Source organism: Plectropomus leopardus, chromosome 5 (genome assembly GCF_026936395.1).
Source record: "Plectropomus leopardus strain MGB_pleo_1.0 chromosome 5, ASM2693639v1, whole genome shotgun sequence".
NCBI classification, from domain to species: domain Eukaryota; kingdom Metazoa; phylum Chordata; class Actinopteri; order Perciformes; family Serranidae; genus Plectropomus; species Plectropomus leopardus.
Window position 1 is genome coordinate 26,064,664 of NC_142180.1, and position 17,863 is coordinate 26,082,526.

General features: G+C 37.5%; 2 protein-coding genes and 1 pseudogene across 3 annotated transcripts; 1 reads left to right on the top strand and 2 right to left on the bottom strand.

Annotated features, from left to right (window-relative positions):
- Positions 1 to 342: 342 nt before the first annotated feature.
- LOC121938394 (cytochrome P450 2J2-like) lies at positions 343 to 4,814 on the bottom strand. Its single transcript, XM_088077831.1, has 9 exons — positions 4,557 to 4,814; positions 4,283 to 4,445; positions 4,000 to 4,149; positions 3,766 to 3,926; positions 3,317 to 3,487; positions 2,629 to 2,770; positions 2,063 to 2,250; positions 1,839 to 1,980; positions 343 to 1,539 (listed from the first exon to the last, which is right to left on the bottom strand). The coding sequence occupies exons 1-9, from the start codon at positions 4,758 to 4,760 to the stop codon at positions 1,352 to 1,354; spliced, it is 1,509 nt and encodes a 502-aa protein (XP_087933957.1). The 5' UTR covers positions 4,761 to 4,814; the 3' UTR covers positions 343 to 1,351.
- Positions 4,815 to 5,940: 1,126 nt separating this feature from the next.
- LOC121963741 (cytochrome P450 2J2-like) lies at positions 5,941 to 14,190 on the bottom strand (annotated as a pseudogene). The gene is made up of 6 exons (XR_015776643.1): positions 13,983 to 14,190; positions 9,286 to 9,462; positions 7,792 to 7,933; positions 7,221 to 7,413; positions 6,996 to 7,137; positions 5,941 to 6,162 (listed from the first exon to the last, which is right to left on the bottom strand). The product of XR_015776643.1 is annotated as a cytochrome P450 2J2-like (transcript).
- uqcrh (ubiquinol-cytochrome c reductase hinge protein) lies at positions 11,776 to 16,281 on the top strand. Its single transcript, XM_042482775.2, has 4 exons — positions 11,776 to 11,931; positions 12,261 to 12,302; positions 15,424 to 15,585; positions 16,047 to 16,281. Exons 1-4 carry the CDS (start codon positions 11,887 to 11,889, stop codon positions 16,077 to 16,079), a joined length of 282 nt encoding a protein of 93 aa, XP_042338709.1. The 5' UTR covers positions 11,776 to 11,886; the 3' UTR covers positions 16,080 to 16,281.
- Positions 16,282 to 17,863: the final 1,582 nt, after the last annotated feature.

Below are 17,863 nucleotides of genomic sequence, written 5' to 3' on the forward strand. Positions count from 1 at the left end.
CTGAAGGAATGACTTTCTCAACAAGACTGTAAATGAGACTAACTGCAACTTTATTCCAAAGAGTAAATACAAATGTATCCATTACATGCAAAAATCAATGAATACTGATTAAGATGAAGGAGTGCTTCTCACCTCGTGTGCTGGACTGCTGATTGGGAGGTGAGGAGGTCCAAGAGAAAGTCCTCAAATATAAAAGGCATGTATATGCTTTTTCCTAAACAACCTCACTGTATAATTTTCAATTGTTGTTAAGGTAAAAATATTTCAGTGACAATTTGGCAAATTTGATTTGATGGTTTATCTCAAAGCTGGGAAAGCCGCTAAAATGAAACCAACTGCAACCATGTGTGGATCGTTTTATTTTCCTTTATAACCACTCACAATTTGATATTATTAAAGACAGAATTTTGGCTAGGACCCCAGGAACTGGTTTGGTAACAAACTTGGTGTAAGCAGGGATTTCTGACCAAGAACACACTGAAAACTGGCCAAGACCCAGACACAGGAAAAGACAAAACACTGACTTAAACAGTAGGTGATGGTGGAACAGAAAGGACGTCAGCCAGGAAACCCTACACAGAGCAGACTTCGATGGTGCTTGTATTAAATAATAACAAGAAATGTGCTTTTGCAGAGCATTATGATGGCACAGTAAAGTTTGCCTTTGACCCTATGAATAAAAAATGCCATATCTTTGTCATTATATCCTTTAAAAGATTTGTGTCGTGGTATATCCAATTAGCATAAGAATCCTGATGTTTTACCAACAACTTTCAATCAGTTCGTCCATGACTCCAAGTGGATGTTTGTGCCGAATTTGAGGAAATTCAACCTTTAGATACCACGCTCATGAGAATGAGATGGACACAAGATCACAGTGACCTTGACTTTCAACCAGCAAAATCTATTCAGTTCATCATTGTGTCCATGTCGATGTTTGTGCCAAATTTTTAAAAATTCTCTTGATGAATTCTTTCAGTTACTGCGTTCACTAGAATTGGACAGACCGACAGACAACCCAAAAAACAGAACAGAATAAAAATATTATGCCTCTGACCACGGCTGTCACCTGTGCAAAGCCATTATAAAATATATATTATCAGACAAATTTTTCAGATGTGTGACACATTTTAGCCTTTAACGGCAGAAATCAACAGAAGAAAAAAAATCCCTCTTCTCACCATTGTACATAAAAAAAGTATAAATTTGAAAAAACATGAGTCAGTCCAGGCTTAACTTGCCCTAAAACTAGCGCTATGTATTCATAAATCCAAATATCAGTTTGATATATTCACTAATCCCTGTGATTTAATCATAATTGATTGGTGCTTTTTAAAGTATTTTTTTTATGTCAGATATACTCCTTGCGTGAGGTTGCACAGATCTCATATTGACGTGGTGCCAGAGTGACGCCAAAGCAATAGTCCATCACAGGCTTCACCCCAGCAGGCATGGAAAAGGTGAAATGCTGCATGAAGGAGGTGAAAAGGAGGAAAAGCTCCATTCTGGCCAGGTTCTCTCCAAGACAAACCCGCTTACCTGAAATAAACAAAAAGAAACAAAAATTTTCTTTTACATCATTTTGGCCCAGATGTCCAAAGAAGAACCACTCAACTTTCTGTGAAAAAATGTTGTCCTGATCTAGACAAAAGGTCAAAGATTCAACAAAATCATAAGTCAGACAACGCTGTTTTCAGTAATCAGTCACCAGCATCGATCATAGGAAAAACATGATTAAATATGATGTTCTGTCTTGATCATGAGAAGTCCCACTCAACCAATCTGAAATTATCATGTGAACAACACCATAAGGTGTAAGAAAGTTTGTTGCTCCTCACCAGCAGAGAAAGGGATGAAAGCAGCTCGCTTCACAAACTTGCCCTCCTCGTTTAGAAAGTGTCCTGGATTGAACGTGTCGGGCGTCTCCCACTCGTTTTGGTCAAACAGCACCGAGGTCAGATTGGGGATTATTGTCGTTCCCTAAAGTTCGAATGTTAGTGATAATTCACACGGACAAAACATAGTAGTGTATGTGACATAAAATTGGAAAAGGAGAACTGACCTTTGGGATTGTGTAGCCTTTAAGCTGAATGTCCTTGTTGGTGACATGAGGCACACTGAGAGGAACTATGTTGCCCATCCTTTGGACCTCGTGTATGACAGCGTCAGTGTAGGGCAGTTTTGCACGATTGTCCATGGACGGCTGTCTGGATTGTCCAATCACTCGGTCTATCTCAGCATGGACCTTTGCTGTGCAACAGGAGGGAAACACAGACAGAAGCTGAAACTTTATTTCATCAACAGCCTGCAAATTACTCATGAAGAGATAAAACACGATGCAGCACTGTCACGATAGCGGACATAAATTTGTGTGTTCTTGTTGATTTGCAACATTGAATCAGTAACAAGTGGATATACAATATTTCTTTCAGGTATATGTTTGTTGCATGGAATTAATCATAAATGTGAAGAGAACTGATAACTGCACAATATTTGTCACCCTTAAGTAAACACTGTTGCATGTTATGGAATTTTTACACGGTTAAAATGTCACCCTTTAACATGTCACCCCTTTATACATGACTGAGTAGGAACAAAAAGCTTCATTGGCTTGGTCAGTGGTCTTACCCTGGATCTCTGGGTACTTTACCATGTAGAGAAAAGCCCAGCGCAGGGTGGTAGATGTGGTTTCAGAGCCAGCCACAAACAGATCCAAGACAGACATAACCAGGCTTTCCTCATTAAAAGTGCTGCCCGCCTGGCTCTTACTCTGAGAATATATGCAAATACATGTGTTAAAAAATGCTGCCAAATTTATTTAGAATGACTATATGTCAATGCGTAGGTCATAATCATTTCTGATTGTAATTTATAGTAATAATTTGGGACTTTTGAAGTGGGACTGAAGGAGTGTATTACATACTGAAGATGGCAGTTGGCGCACTCCCTTTTGCAGCAACGGATGGGACTACCACCCCAGAAGCTCAAGGAAAGAAGTGCTAAAAATAATCTAAATATAGCGTCCTCTTGCATCGACACTGTTTTTTTAGGCCGGCTTACTTTAAAGTGGCTAGAACACGTTTTGCTGCCAACCCTGGTTAACAGCATTGCAATGTTGAGCTTCTGAGGTGGTAGTCCTATCTATTTATGCAAACAGGAAGTGCACCGACCAGCACATGTCCTTGTGCTGGACCGTGGATCTTGAAAAATATTTGTAATGCTTTGCTGCTGAAGATAAGACCTAAAAAGATAGGGCTGTAAGGTGAGAGGTAACAGCAAAAGGTTATGTAAGGTCTTTGTACTTTTCATCACATACCATCTCATTCAGGTAGCAGTCGATGTAGTCTCTTTGGTCTGAGGGATCCCAGTTCTGTTTGTGCTCCTTAATCTCTATTCTTATGAAGTCCTTTACATTGTTCCAGAGTTGCTTGACTGTCTGATGTGGCCCAGGCAAACGTCTCATCAGCAGAGGGAATGAGTTGTAAAGCTAAAGAGTAGAGCAGTATGGATGGAACAATTACTTTTGGATAAGGGAATTTTAGTGAAAGATACACTGTTTGTGACAATAAATTACAAATATTTAAAACTATGTACAAATCGGCTGTTGTGCATCTGACACATTTTCCATATTGAGCTGTGTGTGTACTAAATACTTACCTTTTTCCAAATCGAGCCTCTGACAGTATCAAAAACTAAATCATTTGGAATGTAATGCACTACAATAGTATACATTAAGAATTCATCAATAGCTTTAAGATGCCATACCTGTGCCCAGATGGAGCCTTCAATTTCGAGACTTTTGGTAAACCACTTCATCAGTTTCACAAACTTCTCATCACCGTACTCAAAGCGATGACCAAAAACCAGGGAGCAGATGATGTTGGAGACAGCGCTGTTGACGGTGAGGTGGGGATCGAATGGTTTACCTTCACAATAGAAAATTACATGTGAAATACGTATTTATGATTGTTTATCATTCTGGATATCTTACTTTTTTACCTTTATGTCTACTGAATTCTTTTGCACAATTTGTAAATTCATCCAAGATGATAGGTTCAAGTGACTTCTTCCCAAAACCAAAAATTTTGAGGGTTGAAAGTGCAAAACGCCTCTGATGTTTCCATGTGTTACCGTTGCTGAAAACTACACCTGATGGGAAATACATCAAAAGTACATAAATATGAAATAAACAGTAATCAGGTGAATTAAAGGATATTGTTTTACACATGAAGTGCTGTTATTTTAGTGTGTGTGTGTGTGTGTGTGTATTACATCCTCTCACCTTGGCCTTGGAACATATCAAACTGCAGCGGGAGGTCTGGTCGGTCCACCAGGCTGTCTCCCTGATTTACCAGTGCTTCTGTCAGGACCTCAAGGCTGTTTAACACCACAATCCACATCTTGCCCATTTGCAGGCTGTACACATCTCCATATTCCCCGGCTAACTGGTGGATTTGAGAGGAGAGGAAGAGCAGAGTGCTTCACATAACAGCTATCAGAACGTAAGTCCTATCAGTTGCATTTGTGGGATATTTTTGACAGACGTGTTGACCTACCTGTGTCATACTCTCATGGGCCCTGGTGAAATCCACAGAGAATAAGTTGCCCACTATAGGAAACACCCGAGGTCCTGGAGGGAAGCTGTGTGGCCGACGGTTCTTAATATAATCTGCAGTGAGGATGAAAACTGCAGTAAAGAGCAGCAGACTTTTGACATCCCAGTTAACATAGGATCCAATTACAGAGAAGATTGAATACATTTTCCTTCAAACAAGGACCTTTCCAAATGAAGACTGTTTTGGACATTGTTCTCCTGTTAGATAAAAGGCTGGTGTTTTTTTTATTGCCAGGAGCCAATAATATCTCCCATCTCTCTCCTGTGAGGGGGAACCTTGATGTTATTGGCTCTGGCAAGACAGCAAAGGCTACTGGACTCTGCCCTCTTCATACCAGTGATCAGACATCAAACAGCGTTAATCAGTGACACCACAACAATTATTCTTATTTAGCAACAGGGAATATCATCCCGTTTGACTGCTGTGATCTTAATACTCTGTTTTGCATATCCATCTGGTCTGCTGCTCAAACACTTTTCAGAAATAAAATCCAAACTAGGGAAAACAGGGATTAGCACCCTAGTTGACAACATAAGTAGCCAATCAGGGGCTGCATTGTAGTTGATGACTTAAACGCAGACCACTGCTTGCAGAACAGTAACAGCGACTCTCGAAACAAAAAGTGCTAACTCTAGAGTAAACACAGCAATAAGTGAGGTGATTGCAGAGATAGCTGGAGGATGACTGGATTTGGCAAAAGCTGGATTTTTGAACTGGCTCTGTTGGTGATGAGGATGATGTTGTGGGCAGCCAGACACACTGCCCTGCCCACAGATATTACGTTCACACTTATGCTCACTGCTCTATAGCATGCTTGCCAATCCTGTCAGCAGTTGTGTCAGTACAGCTTGAGATATCACTGTCCAACAAAGTCAACATATCTCCTTAACAGCACTCTGTTTTTTTAAATGGTAAAAATTCAATTAATAACTTAAGTTATTTAAGTCAATATGAAAATACATACACACAACACAGGGCTAATTATTCTGTCTATGACAACTGAAAAATATTCCTTCAATTCCTTACATTTAAAAAATTCTATCCTAAAATATATTTGACTTTTAACATTATACAAGCTATAATATCTAATAAAAATTGACCTCCGTATCCTATTGGGCATGTATTACATATCCGAATTGTAAAATCATAAATATTTGAGATGCATCACATATTTTAGACTTAATAATAAAAATCAACAAAAAGTGCAAATGACTCATATTTACTTTGTAAATTAAGGACCTGTCAGAAAAACAAAAACTGACCAATTTAGCCAAAGCAAAGAAAAGCTGAACTAGCCTTAAAAAAAACATTTGATTGCCAAAAATCATTTTGATATTTTTATTCAAAACTGTCATAGTGACAAAAATTACAAGAGGTTATTGCTTTGTTTTTTCAGGGTTTTTTTTTTTTATAAGTCAAAGTTACTCTTAGCATGAGGTTACGCAGATTTCATATTGACATGGTGCCAGAGTGACACCAAAGTGGAAGTCCATCACAGGCTTCACCCCAGCAGGCATGGAGTTCTCCCTGAGACACACCCGCTTTCCTAGGAAAGAAAAACAAACGGAAACAAACTAAAAATTGTTACGTTTCAGTCAGGATGAGGTGTCAGTCAGCTGTCATCTGTTTGCGGTTTACTTGATGCGACATGTCAGCCGCTGCACAGAGGATTGCATTCCAGAATAGCCAGAAATGCATTCTAGCTTGCATACTGCAAAATCTAAGCAGATGTAGTACATCTTGGTATTTTTGGCATACTATATCTGACATACAATGTATTGAGACATAATACATCTTTTTCTTGCATGCTATAAAGTATGCTAGAATGGGTATTAAAATACACAGAAGGATTGACTGAAAACGAAGGTGTGGTAGGAAACACTAGGGTGGAACAAACATGACTAATACAGAGCAAGTGTGCAGGGAAGGACTAACGAGACAAAGAAAATAGGTGAGACAGAAAACCGTCAGAATACAGACAAAACCAGGAAGTAAAGCATGACGTGACACATGAAGGAATACCCTACAGCATGAGTCTAGCAGGCTAAACAAGGATGAATACATACAACAAGGAAAAATAGATAAATTCAAAACAGAGTGCACAAAATAAGAGATTATAAAAACAACCAGGATAATGACAAAAATACCTTTGACACAGTTTTGGCCTAGAGTCCAAAAGTCAACACTAGAAGTCATTTAAAGGCTTTAAAAAGAGGTGGAACTGCTAACTGTTAACAATTATAAACTCTGCCCTGATTTTAGGTCCACACAAAATTCTGAGAATCATGAAAATCATTGGTCAGACATCAGGACAGGCTCCTGGCTCCTCTATAAACAGGTGACACTCGTAATAAAACAAAAGACTCTGTTGCTCCTCACCAGCAGAGAAAGGGCTGAAAGCAGCTGGCTTGACAAACTTGCCCTCCTCGTTTAGAAAGTGTCCTGGATTGAAGGTGTTAGCTGTCTCCAACTCTTTCTTGTCTAACAGCACCCAGGTCAGGTTGTGGATTACTGTAACTCCCTGGTGATTGGAATTGTAATAACAGTTTTTAAAGACACAACATGGTAGTGGATGTGACATACAACTTACATAGGAGAACTGACCTTTGGGACTGTGTAGCCTTTAAGCTGAATGTCCTTGTTGGTGTCATGAGGCACACTGAGAGGAACTACGGTATGTTCCCTATTCTCTGGACCTCGTGTATGACGGCGTCAGTGTAGGGCAGTTTTGCCCGATCATCCATGGACTGTTGTCTGGAGTGTCCAATCACACTGTCTATTTCATCCTGGACCTTTGCTGTGCAACAGGAGGGAAACACAGACAGAAGCTGAAACTTTATTCCATCAACAGCCTGCAAATTACTCATGAAGAGATAAAACACGATGCAGCACTGTCACGATAGCGGACATAAATTTGTGTGTTCTTGTTGATTTGCAACATTGAATCAGTAACAAGTGGATATACAATATTTTTTTCAGGTATATGTTTGTTGCATGGAATTAATCATAAATGTGAAGAGAACTGATAACTGCACAATATTTGTCACCCTTAAGTAAACACTGTTGCATGTTATGGAATTTTTACACGGTTAAAATGTCACCCTTTAACATGTCACCCCTTTATACATGACTGAGTAGGAACAAAAAGCTTCATTGGCTTGGTCAGTGGTCTTACCCTGGATCTCTGGTTACTTTGCCATGTAGAGAAAAGCCCAGCGCAGGGTGGTAGATGTGGTTTCAGAGCCAGCCACAAACAGATCCAAGACAGACATAACCAGGTTTTCTTCATCAAAGGAACTGCCAGCCTGCTCCTTACTCTGAGAATATATGCAGATACATATGTAAAAAAAAATGCTGCAGTAATTTAGAACAACTACATGTCTGCACCATAATAACAACCTCATAATCATTTATGACAGTAACTTCAGTTAGGAAATTAAAAAAGCTTTTCATTTGTGCTGGACCTTGTACCTCAATAAATACATTTTGCTTTGTTACATTAAAAAGGTTGTAAGCTGTTGGGAATAGGGCCTTGTAAGATAGAGGCCATGGAAAAAGTTCATATAAGGTCTTTCTACCTTCATCACATACCAGCTAAGAGTGGTGTCACAATGAGAAGTCGTGTCATCACAACAAAATAAGACCTTAGAGACCCTTAGACCCTGGCATATGTGTCCACAGAAATAGTTCCTGTTGGACTTTACCAAGGCACAGACTTTCACTTCCAGAAGATTTTTTTGTGCATCCCAGGGGAGGCTGGGGACATGGAACATGTTTAAAAGCTTTAACGGTGAAGGTGAATGCAAAAAGTTGTAGAGGGAGGGTCATCAGCCCCTGTCGTGGAAGTCATCAGGCTGAAGAAGGAGGCTGTTTGGGCTTGAGTGACGCAGCAGTGGTAGTTGCCAAAGCAAAAACCTGGGAGTGGAAGAGGTTCTGGGAGGCTATGGAGAGGGACTTCTAGTTGGCCTTAGGGAAGTTCTGGCAAACCATTAGTAGACTCGGAAGAGAAAATAGGGCTTAGGCTGTGTTCAATAGGGGAAGATAACTGCTGACCCTGACTGAGGATATTGTTAAGCAATGGAAAGACCACTTTGGGGACTCCTGAACCTGACTAACAAATCCTTCATGAAGAGGGCAAAATAGAGCGGGACATAGACAGGCAGTTTGGTGCGGCGTCAGCAGTTACACAGGCGTGGCACAGACGTGTGTTTTGAAGAGGGAGCAGAGATAGAAAGCAAAGCTCTTGAAATGCAAGTCAGTCTAGGTTGCGACTCTTATCTATGGACACATGGCCGAAATAGGAATCCTCCGTAGGGTAAATGGGCTCAGCCTCAGAGAAAGGGTGAGGAGCTCAGAAACTTGAAGGGAGCTTGAAGTAGAGTCAATGCCCCATCAAAAGATAATACGGACATCTGATCAAGATGCCTCATGAGCACCTCCCTTTAGAGGTGTTCCAGGTGCATAAAACTTTTAAGAGGCCCTGGAGTAGATCCAGAACACCGGATTATAAATTTCATCTGGAGTGCCTTGCTCAGCCTTTTGCCTCCACATCGCCCTAACAACCGGATAAAAATGGATGGATGGATGGATAGAAAGATAGATAATCTTAACGCTGAGCATCTTCATCAACACAGACAAGAAAAATAAAGCTACATCTAGTGTCAATTACCATCTCAATCTCATTTAGGTAGCAGTCGATGGAGTCTCTTTGGTCTGAGGGATCCCAGTTCTGTTTGTGCTCCTTAAGCTTCACTCTTATGAAGTCCTTTGCATCATTAAAGATGTGCCGGATTGTCTGATGCGGCCCTGGCAAACGTCTCCTCAGCAGAGGGAATGCGTTGTAAAGCTGCAGAGCAGATCGAAACAATAACATTTAACGAGGGCATTTCAGTAAAAGATTGTCTATTTCAGTCAGTATCATATATTGAAATTCCAATCACATCAGTTCTTGTGCACCTTACACAATTTCAATTTGTACTGTGCAAATAAAAAATATGATATAACTGCACCAAAATACAGCCACTGGTATTAATAAAACTATTTTTCTAACTTAGCAGTAGCCTATAATTTGTTGTATAGTGGGAGTAAGGCAAAGGGTAATCTTACCAAATATAAAACACATTCCTCTTTGTCTTTTTCTCTTTATAACTTTTATTAGCTCTCTACTTCTTCCAGAATGTTAAAATACTCAAATGTTGAGTCGATTTCGAACAGATAAGTAGACAAAATAAACCATAAGCTCTAAATGAACATCATGAAAAACTTTATATAAATCCAATAAGTACTTATGCATTACAGAAAAAAGTCAGTCTATATTTGATCCATGAGGAGACATAACCAGATTTCCTCCTTTTGGCAGGAATGTTGCCTTCTCAAACCCATTAAATTCAACCAAATGTGCTGCTAATGGAAAATTCATGTTTTTGCATCTAATAGTAGGTCTGCTATGTTTAGTGATATGATTAACCACAAGGCAAGTTATCAAATAACAGATATAGTGTGACATGAAATAATTCATTAGATAGGGATCTCTTTATCTGTGTGTGGATGCTTAAAACTATGACAAAATAGTGATTGGTGCTACCTTAGTGCAACTTTTCAACACATGGTGGTAGTATAGAGCTTCATAATTTTGGCACAGGGGAAGTACTGTAGCCAATTTTATCTGCTAGATAACTGACTTCAAAATAAGACACATTTGTTCTTTGATTTAAAAAATAATTCAAAAAACGGTGCAACTTAGTGTGAAAAGCCTCTGAGTCAGTGGAATGGTAATTGTTTGGGTTTTATTCTTGTGGTATCAGATCTTTAGGAATTATCCTGTGTGATAGAGAGAGTATTTAGGTCCTTACTCAAGTAAAGTACTAATATTTTATACCAATAAATGTTCTGCATTAAAGATGCTAAAAGTATAATCGGGAACATGTGCTTAAAAGTATCAAAAGTTAAAGTATGAAATGCAGACAAAACTAACTCAAAATCCAAAAAAATTAGAAATCAACTTGAATATTTATGAAAGTAGTTGCCAATTATTTTTTGTCAATCAGCTAATTTACTTTTTTTTTTTAGCTGTAACTGTTGGGTAGTTATATTCATAACAAAACATATTCTATCTCTTTAAGTGATTTATGATTTTACAATTAGAATAAAGGACGTTCATGGCTAGCTGTGGCTACGTCAAACAAATTCTTAATTATACCTACCTTTTAAAGCACTCTATTATATATTATTTATTTTGATATATCTATTGTATATTGTGTATATGTGAAGCTATAGTTGCAGTTGAGATTTGTTGTTCTCCTGTTTGATGATGTTATATGGGAGTATAAGGTTTTGAAGCCAATGAAGTAAGGAGTACAATATTTACTTTTGAAACATGGCAGAGTAATAGTGGAACCAAAAGAACAGACTCCAGTAAAGAAAAAGTATCAAATGTATACTTAAATACAGCAAGCTACTTGTGTACATGTACTTAGTTATAATTCACCCATACACTCCTTAGAAAAGAACATATAATGTAAAACTTGACGGCCAGAAGACAATTCAATTATTCAGTTAATTTGACTGAAACTACGAGTATCAAAAAAGACAGTATTACCGACACGATAAGCAAGGGAGACACAAAGAAACAGAGATAAGCAGATGTAGCAGACTATTTTTTAAAGAGCAAAGGAAATGTCCAGCGAATTACTATTACTATATGATTACTATTAATCATTATAATACATTCAAATTATTTAACGGAATTATTATAATTTTTGGGTTGTTTTTTTTTTCAGGCAATTTCTCATTTTATATTTTGTGTTGCTGTTTTGTTTTACTTTCTCTTTTTTTGTAGGGGGGGTGCCTTCTGGGTCATTTCTTCTTTTGCAGCTCATTACTTTCTTCCCATGTTTTGGGGAAAAAGCCAGTTTGTCTAGGTTTCTGAGGGGTTAAATAAACAATTTGATTTAATAATAAATAAATATTTATATATTTATAAATATATAAATATGAATAAAAGACCTCTCCCATATAAACACCTGTCCCAAATACAAGTCTGTTGAGCTCAAAAAATTAATATAATAACAGCCCGGGCTATTATATGAAGTTTTACGTGTGTGTACAGAGTGATTTGTTGAACTACAAGTTTATTGTGAAAGTCTCATGACCGGAAACTGTGAAGGTAGTGTTAAAACATCTTGTTAGCTTTCCGCTCTGTGACCTGCTGTGTGTCCTCCAAAGTTCAAGACTTGACAGCTGGTCATCTAAGGACAGGAGCAGCAAAATCATGGTTTTCGAGGAGAAGATGATCATGAACGGAGAGCCCGATGATGTTAGTAACTCTGACGGATATAAAATAAATATTCTGTGCCGGTAACGTCTGGTTATCTTAGCTAGCAAGCTAACACAACACGGCTAACGGAGCTGTATCATCACATAGCTTACGTTAGCATTAGCAATCGATACCATCGTTTAGAAACGTGTTAAAGCAAATTCATGCAGCAGAGTCAAACTTGCATGCTCGTATGTCCCCGGTGATGTATTTTTACTATTTACTGAATGTGTTGTATTTTGGTTGTTTTTTTTACCAAAATGACAGCTAACTGTCTGATTGCTGGAGGTGAATGATGTCATTGATTTGGTCGTGTGTGTCTGTTCCAGGAGGAGGAAGAGGAGGAGGAGGAGGAAGAGGAAGAGATGGTGGTATGTTCATTGCAGACCTACATTACAATCACAATATGTTAACTGACCGTCTGTACTAATGTGATATAACTTTTCATTGAATAAATCACATTGTCAAACGAGGAAAGAGGCGTCTATTTTTAAGATAGAAGGGAAAACAGTATAAATCAATCAAATATAAGACACCCAAAGGTGTGTTAAAAAGAGAAAGGTGTATAAAATATGGGCAATATTTAGACTTCCTGTCCTTCCCCCCTATATGACCAACAAATACCAGACGTGTGGTCGTTTCAGGACTGCTCCTTTGTCACCCCCCTTGCTCTGACCTATAAATACATGAGGCATTTTCTTTCTCTCCATAGATTGAATTTGACTGAAGAAATCTTTTAGCACTTTAATTAAGACTTGAAACCATTTTTTTTAATGTAAGTATGAGTAAAAGGTTTTGAAAATAGCTAAAATAGATGTGAAATCCTCTGTCCAGTTGCATTATTTTCCAGTATTGTAGATAAGCAAATTTACATGTCATGATAATTGTCAAGTTTTATATCATGGTATACCCTAAAACCAGTATATTGCTGCTACATAAATCCTCTCTTATCTCCTTCATAAACTAGATTACCAGGTAATGAGTTACAAATTTATGATCATCTTGAGGGCTCTAGTTTGTGGTGCTGTCATTTAGATTATTGCAGTATTTGGTTTGTCTTGATACCAATAAGGATGGGAATACAGATTCAAGAACCTTGCCCACATTAACCACACTGGTATTGTATGCTTCTAAGCTTATCAGTTCCTTTTCTCAACGTTGGCATATTATTCTTAAAGCTACACATTGCTAAATACTGATGTCAAACTCTACATGACTGGAAAACTGTAATGAGAAAATGGCAAAAGGACTTGCACTTGTGTAGAGCTTTTCTAGTTGTACGATCACCCAAAGCACTTTCACACTACTTGTCACATCGGCTCATTCACACATACACTTGTGGCCTAGGCTAATGTACAATGTGCCACCTGCTACTCAATTTTGCTGCCAGTTTCGGGCTCAGTATATTGAAGGGCTGTAAATCACCATTTTCATCACAATACAATATTTTATGGTTTGTTTTTTCTTTTTTCTTTTTTTTTTGGACAAGGATACAATAATTGGCTTTATCGCAAAGATACGGTTTTGATTCAGTTCAGGGGACTGCAGTTGATATTAAGACAATATCATATGCCTATTTAACACAACCTAATACAGAAGAAGCTGCTACCCCTTTCTTTTTTGCTTTTGGTTGTAAACCATAAAAACAACACAGAAACAATTATAAATAATTGTAACTAATTAAGTGCAGTTAAGTTTACATTGACAATACTAACACACATCAAAGACAAAAGAGATACAGTAACTTTCAGGGCTTTCAGAAAATCCCTTTCTGCCAGACATAATTTCATTTCAACCCAAATTTGGGCTATCTGGCTAAAAAACCTGAAGGCTAACTTCTCAGAACAACAGTCAAACGTGAATTAACAACAATGCCATTTAACAAAAGTATGAAATTATGCTGAATAATACCTGTTAAGATGCACAAGCTGAACTGTTTTCTGCAGATCACACAGTATTAGCGTAAACACGAAAACACCGCATAAATTAGCTTAGCGGCTAGCGCAGTTTGTGTAAATTTACATTTTACAATTTCCTTTTTTCCTACTCACCGCTGGTTTCAGCTGATACATCCTCCGAAAATCAGCACGGTTGAATTTTACACCGCATTCACGTTTTTTTCCGTCAAACATTGTTGAAACAGAGAAGCTAACTTTAATATTGCCGTGTTGTCGTAGCAAGAAGTTAGCTTAGTGAGCTACCTGTCCTGCCAGGTACGCCACACACTTCAAATTTGCTCTGTCGGTTCTTCTTCTTCTTCTTCTATGTCGTCCGGCAGGCAGCACACTGTTAAGCGTAATGCTGCCACGCACAGTTTGGGATGAGGTACTGCAGCTACAGACCCGTGGGGTGCGTAGGTATTTAAGAAGCGTTTCAGCGTCAGGTTGAAAGTTTGTCACAGAGGAAAACATCGACTTAAAAGGAGAAAGCGGAGAATCCCACATCTAATAGCTCCCGGAAAAGCTGTTGTCTTTAACTTCTGTGGTTGTCACAGGAAAAAAAAAAACAAAAACACCAAACGCTGGGCTGGTTACTATCATCAGCCTGACACAGAATTTCAAAATAAAAGCCCACACTAAGGATGATGATACGGATTAATGTTTACACTACACGTTGATCAAATTGCATTGTTGATCATTGAATTGATATATCGATCCAAATCGAGGACGATGGTTTATACTTTTTATTTATTTATTCTGTTTTCAAGATCCATGTTTGCTTATTTCATGTGTTGTTCTTGTTAATGTTTGTTGTTTCTTCACTCAAACTCTAAAGCACTTGAATTGCATTTGATTTATTTGAATGTTGTGATATAGGCTAAATAAAATTTGATCCCAAACCACTGCCGTCCAATACGGAGGAATCACGGTGGAGGTGAAAAATGTGGCTTCATTTCACAAAGAAAAATGACAACAATGCTGCTTGTTATGTTTAAAAAGTGATCGTTTCAAGCAAGGTTAAAACACAATAATATATTCCCAATTCACCAACAGGGAAACTGAGTTTCTGATCATATGCTGAATGTGTGAGAATCTTTTGAAAGATGCTCATTGTTGCAGCTTCTTCTGTATGTCCTCTATTAACTCCTTGGGCAGCTTGCGCAAACACCCCCAACGCGTTATCTTTCAAATTATTTGGCTTGTTTTACTCAAGTTAAGATGACTTGTTTGGCATTGTCAGGCTGGCTTGTGGTCCGATGGCTTGTTCAGTAATCAAAGTAAAACACACATTCATGGAAAAGAAAAATAGCCCTTTGCAATGCTTAAAAACAAAATCAAGCCCTAAGAGGCAAAATAAAATAATAAACTTAAAGGTTTTTGTTTAAGAGACACACCTGTGTCTGTTAATTGGCTGGGACCTGAGGATCTCATTTACATAATACACAGAGAACACCACTAGATGGCAATAATTTCTCACTATTTATACAAAATAAATAAACTTAACACTCATTAAAGCAGATAATCTGAATGCTGCGTTTTTTTCCTGTTTTAGGATCCTCTGGAAACAATGCGACAGAAGTGTGAAGAGACAGAGCACTGCGTTCACACTCGGGAGCGCCTGGAGCATTGTGAGACCAGAGTTGGCTCCAGGTCTTCAACAACGGAGGATTGTACTGAGGAGCTGTTTGACTTCCTGCATGCTCGGGACCACTGTGTAAGTGTAGCAGAGAAGCAGAATATAAAAATACACCCAAAAGAATCAAGGGTCATAAGTAGGAATTTTGTTATTATTGTGGCTCACATTATTTTTGCCAACAAGGGGCGCCAAAGCTCCTTTACAATAGCACTGTTTCATAGTGACCTCTGACATTTGGGAGAGCTCTGTGTCTGCCACATAAATAGTTGTTAATTTACCCTTTGCTAACTGGTGCAAATTGGCTTGATTTTTTTAGAGAATATGGAAAGAAGGCCATGAATAACATAACAAAAAAATGATCCAAAAATTTGCAAGATTTTTTTTTTTTTTGAAGATGCAAGAAAATTACCTATTATCGATATACCTATAAAACAGGAAAGAAAAGTAACTTAAAGTAACTTAGTAACTTAACTCACAACTTATCTTGCACTGCTTGTAGTATGTTTGCATTAATGGATTTCCTCTTATTTCTTCTGTAGGTGTCACACAAACTTTTCCATTCAGTCAAATGAAGTCCTCCCTGACCATTGCACTACTGGCTGATGACATTCTTCAAAGATTGTATTATGAGGAGAACATGGTTTTAAATAAATCCACATGTGGATCTGCTGTGTGTTGTAACTTTAAATGTATACTACACTGTATCTGGTTGAAAGTATTTAAAAAGGTGGAATGAGTCAACATTTCATTAAACTGGATGGCTTTAAAACCTAATCCTGAGTCACAACTTTATTTTATGACTCCTATAAAGCTAAAGCTCGATAAGCTGATTCATGTAATAAAGTAAATATTTAATATATAATGAGAATAGTTTGTAATCAAAGCCCCACAATAATTTACTGGTGGAAAAAGAATAACTTGTTCTGTAAAATCCATGCAGGTGATTATTACACAAGGAAAACAAAGGGGAGTTATTGAAAATGTGCAAGATTTAACTTGTTCAAGTCCTGCATGGAAATTTGTCACAGGGATGGCAGTTTTAATCTGGAGATGTTTCAGCGTAAGATATTTTATTTAGAATTTCTAAATCAACTGATTGATGCAGGGCTCTCATGTATCCTTTAAATCACTGAGGGGAAAAACTAAAATCACGGCCTTGAAATGGTTTGAAAATGGACATAAATCTAGTTCATCGAATGTACTTGAATTCATATATTTTGTGCAAGAACAGAAATTAACGATATTTTACCATAATAGTAGTCACTATCTGCCATCTGTGAGCTTCTATAAAGCAAAAATATAAATTCAGTGTTGTAGCAATAGTTAACCTTCATCTCTACGGAGATATAACAGTACATTTTGACACCAAAAATGAAATTTGACATTGATGAAGAAAACATTAGCACTGAAAAGCTCCACTGAAAGGGAAGGCAAAGAGTAAAGAAACTTTTCTCCCCAAACTGGAAAGCCATGTAGCATGTTGATTTTCATTTTGGTAATAAGAGTGCTGCAGCTAAAATAATAAGGATAGAACAACAAAAATAGTTGCGAGATGTTGCATTTTAATAAATGTTTAAATTATAATCAAATCATATTTTCACAATACATGCTTTTCTTATGGGAAAGAGTTTTGAGTAATGCATTCAGGTGATTTTTTTTCTAAAGTGAAAACAGCATGTACACACAATACTTCAATATAATACAATACCACAATATTTCAAAATTAGCCATCACCACTACACACGTAAGCACACACAAGCAACAAAAGGACAGTGAAGGCACAACATAAAAGTTGAACAAAATTTTTTGTTCAATTTTTTTGTTTTTTGTTCTTTATTATTTGAATAATAAAGCTACTTGAATGATATAATGTATGAATGATTGATTTAGAACAACTAAACACGACTGTCCCATTTTTCCCATTTTTATCTGAACATGTTATCAGAGTAAGGAAGGGATTCACAATGTGTGTCCAAATTTTTTGTTTTAGTTTTAATTTAGTTATTTTACTTAGCAACACATTTCCATATATATATATATAGAGAGAGAGAGAGCGAGAGAGAGATAGATAGATAGATAGATAGATAGATAGATAGATAGATAGATAGATAGATATACTTTATTGATCTCAAAACTGAGAAATTGGGATGTAGCAGCGCCATGCAGTAAGAACAGAGAATAAAGAGCACACATTATTAATAGAATATAAAGGAATGCACTTTAAAAAAACCTTTAAAAAAACTGAGACTGTACATATATACATGTGTAAAGTGCGGAACAGTATCTGAAAACAAGAAGATAAACCTAACAAAGAGCGAGAAAACAAAGAAATAATAATAATAATGATAATACTGAT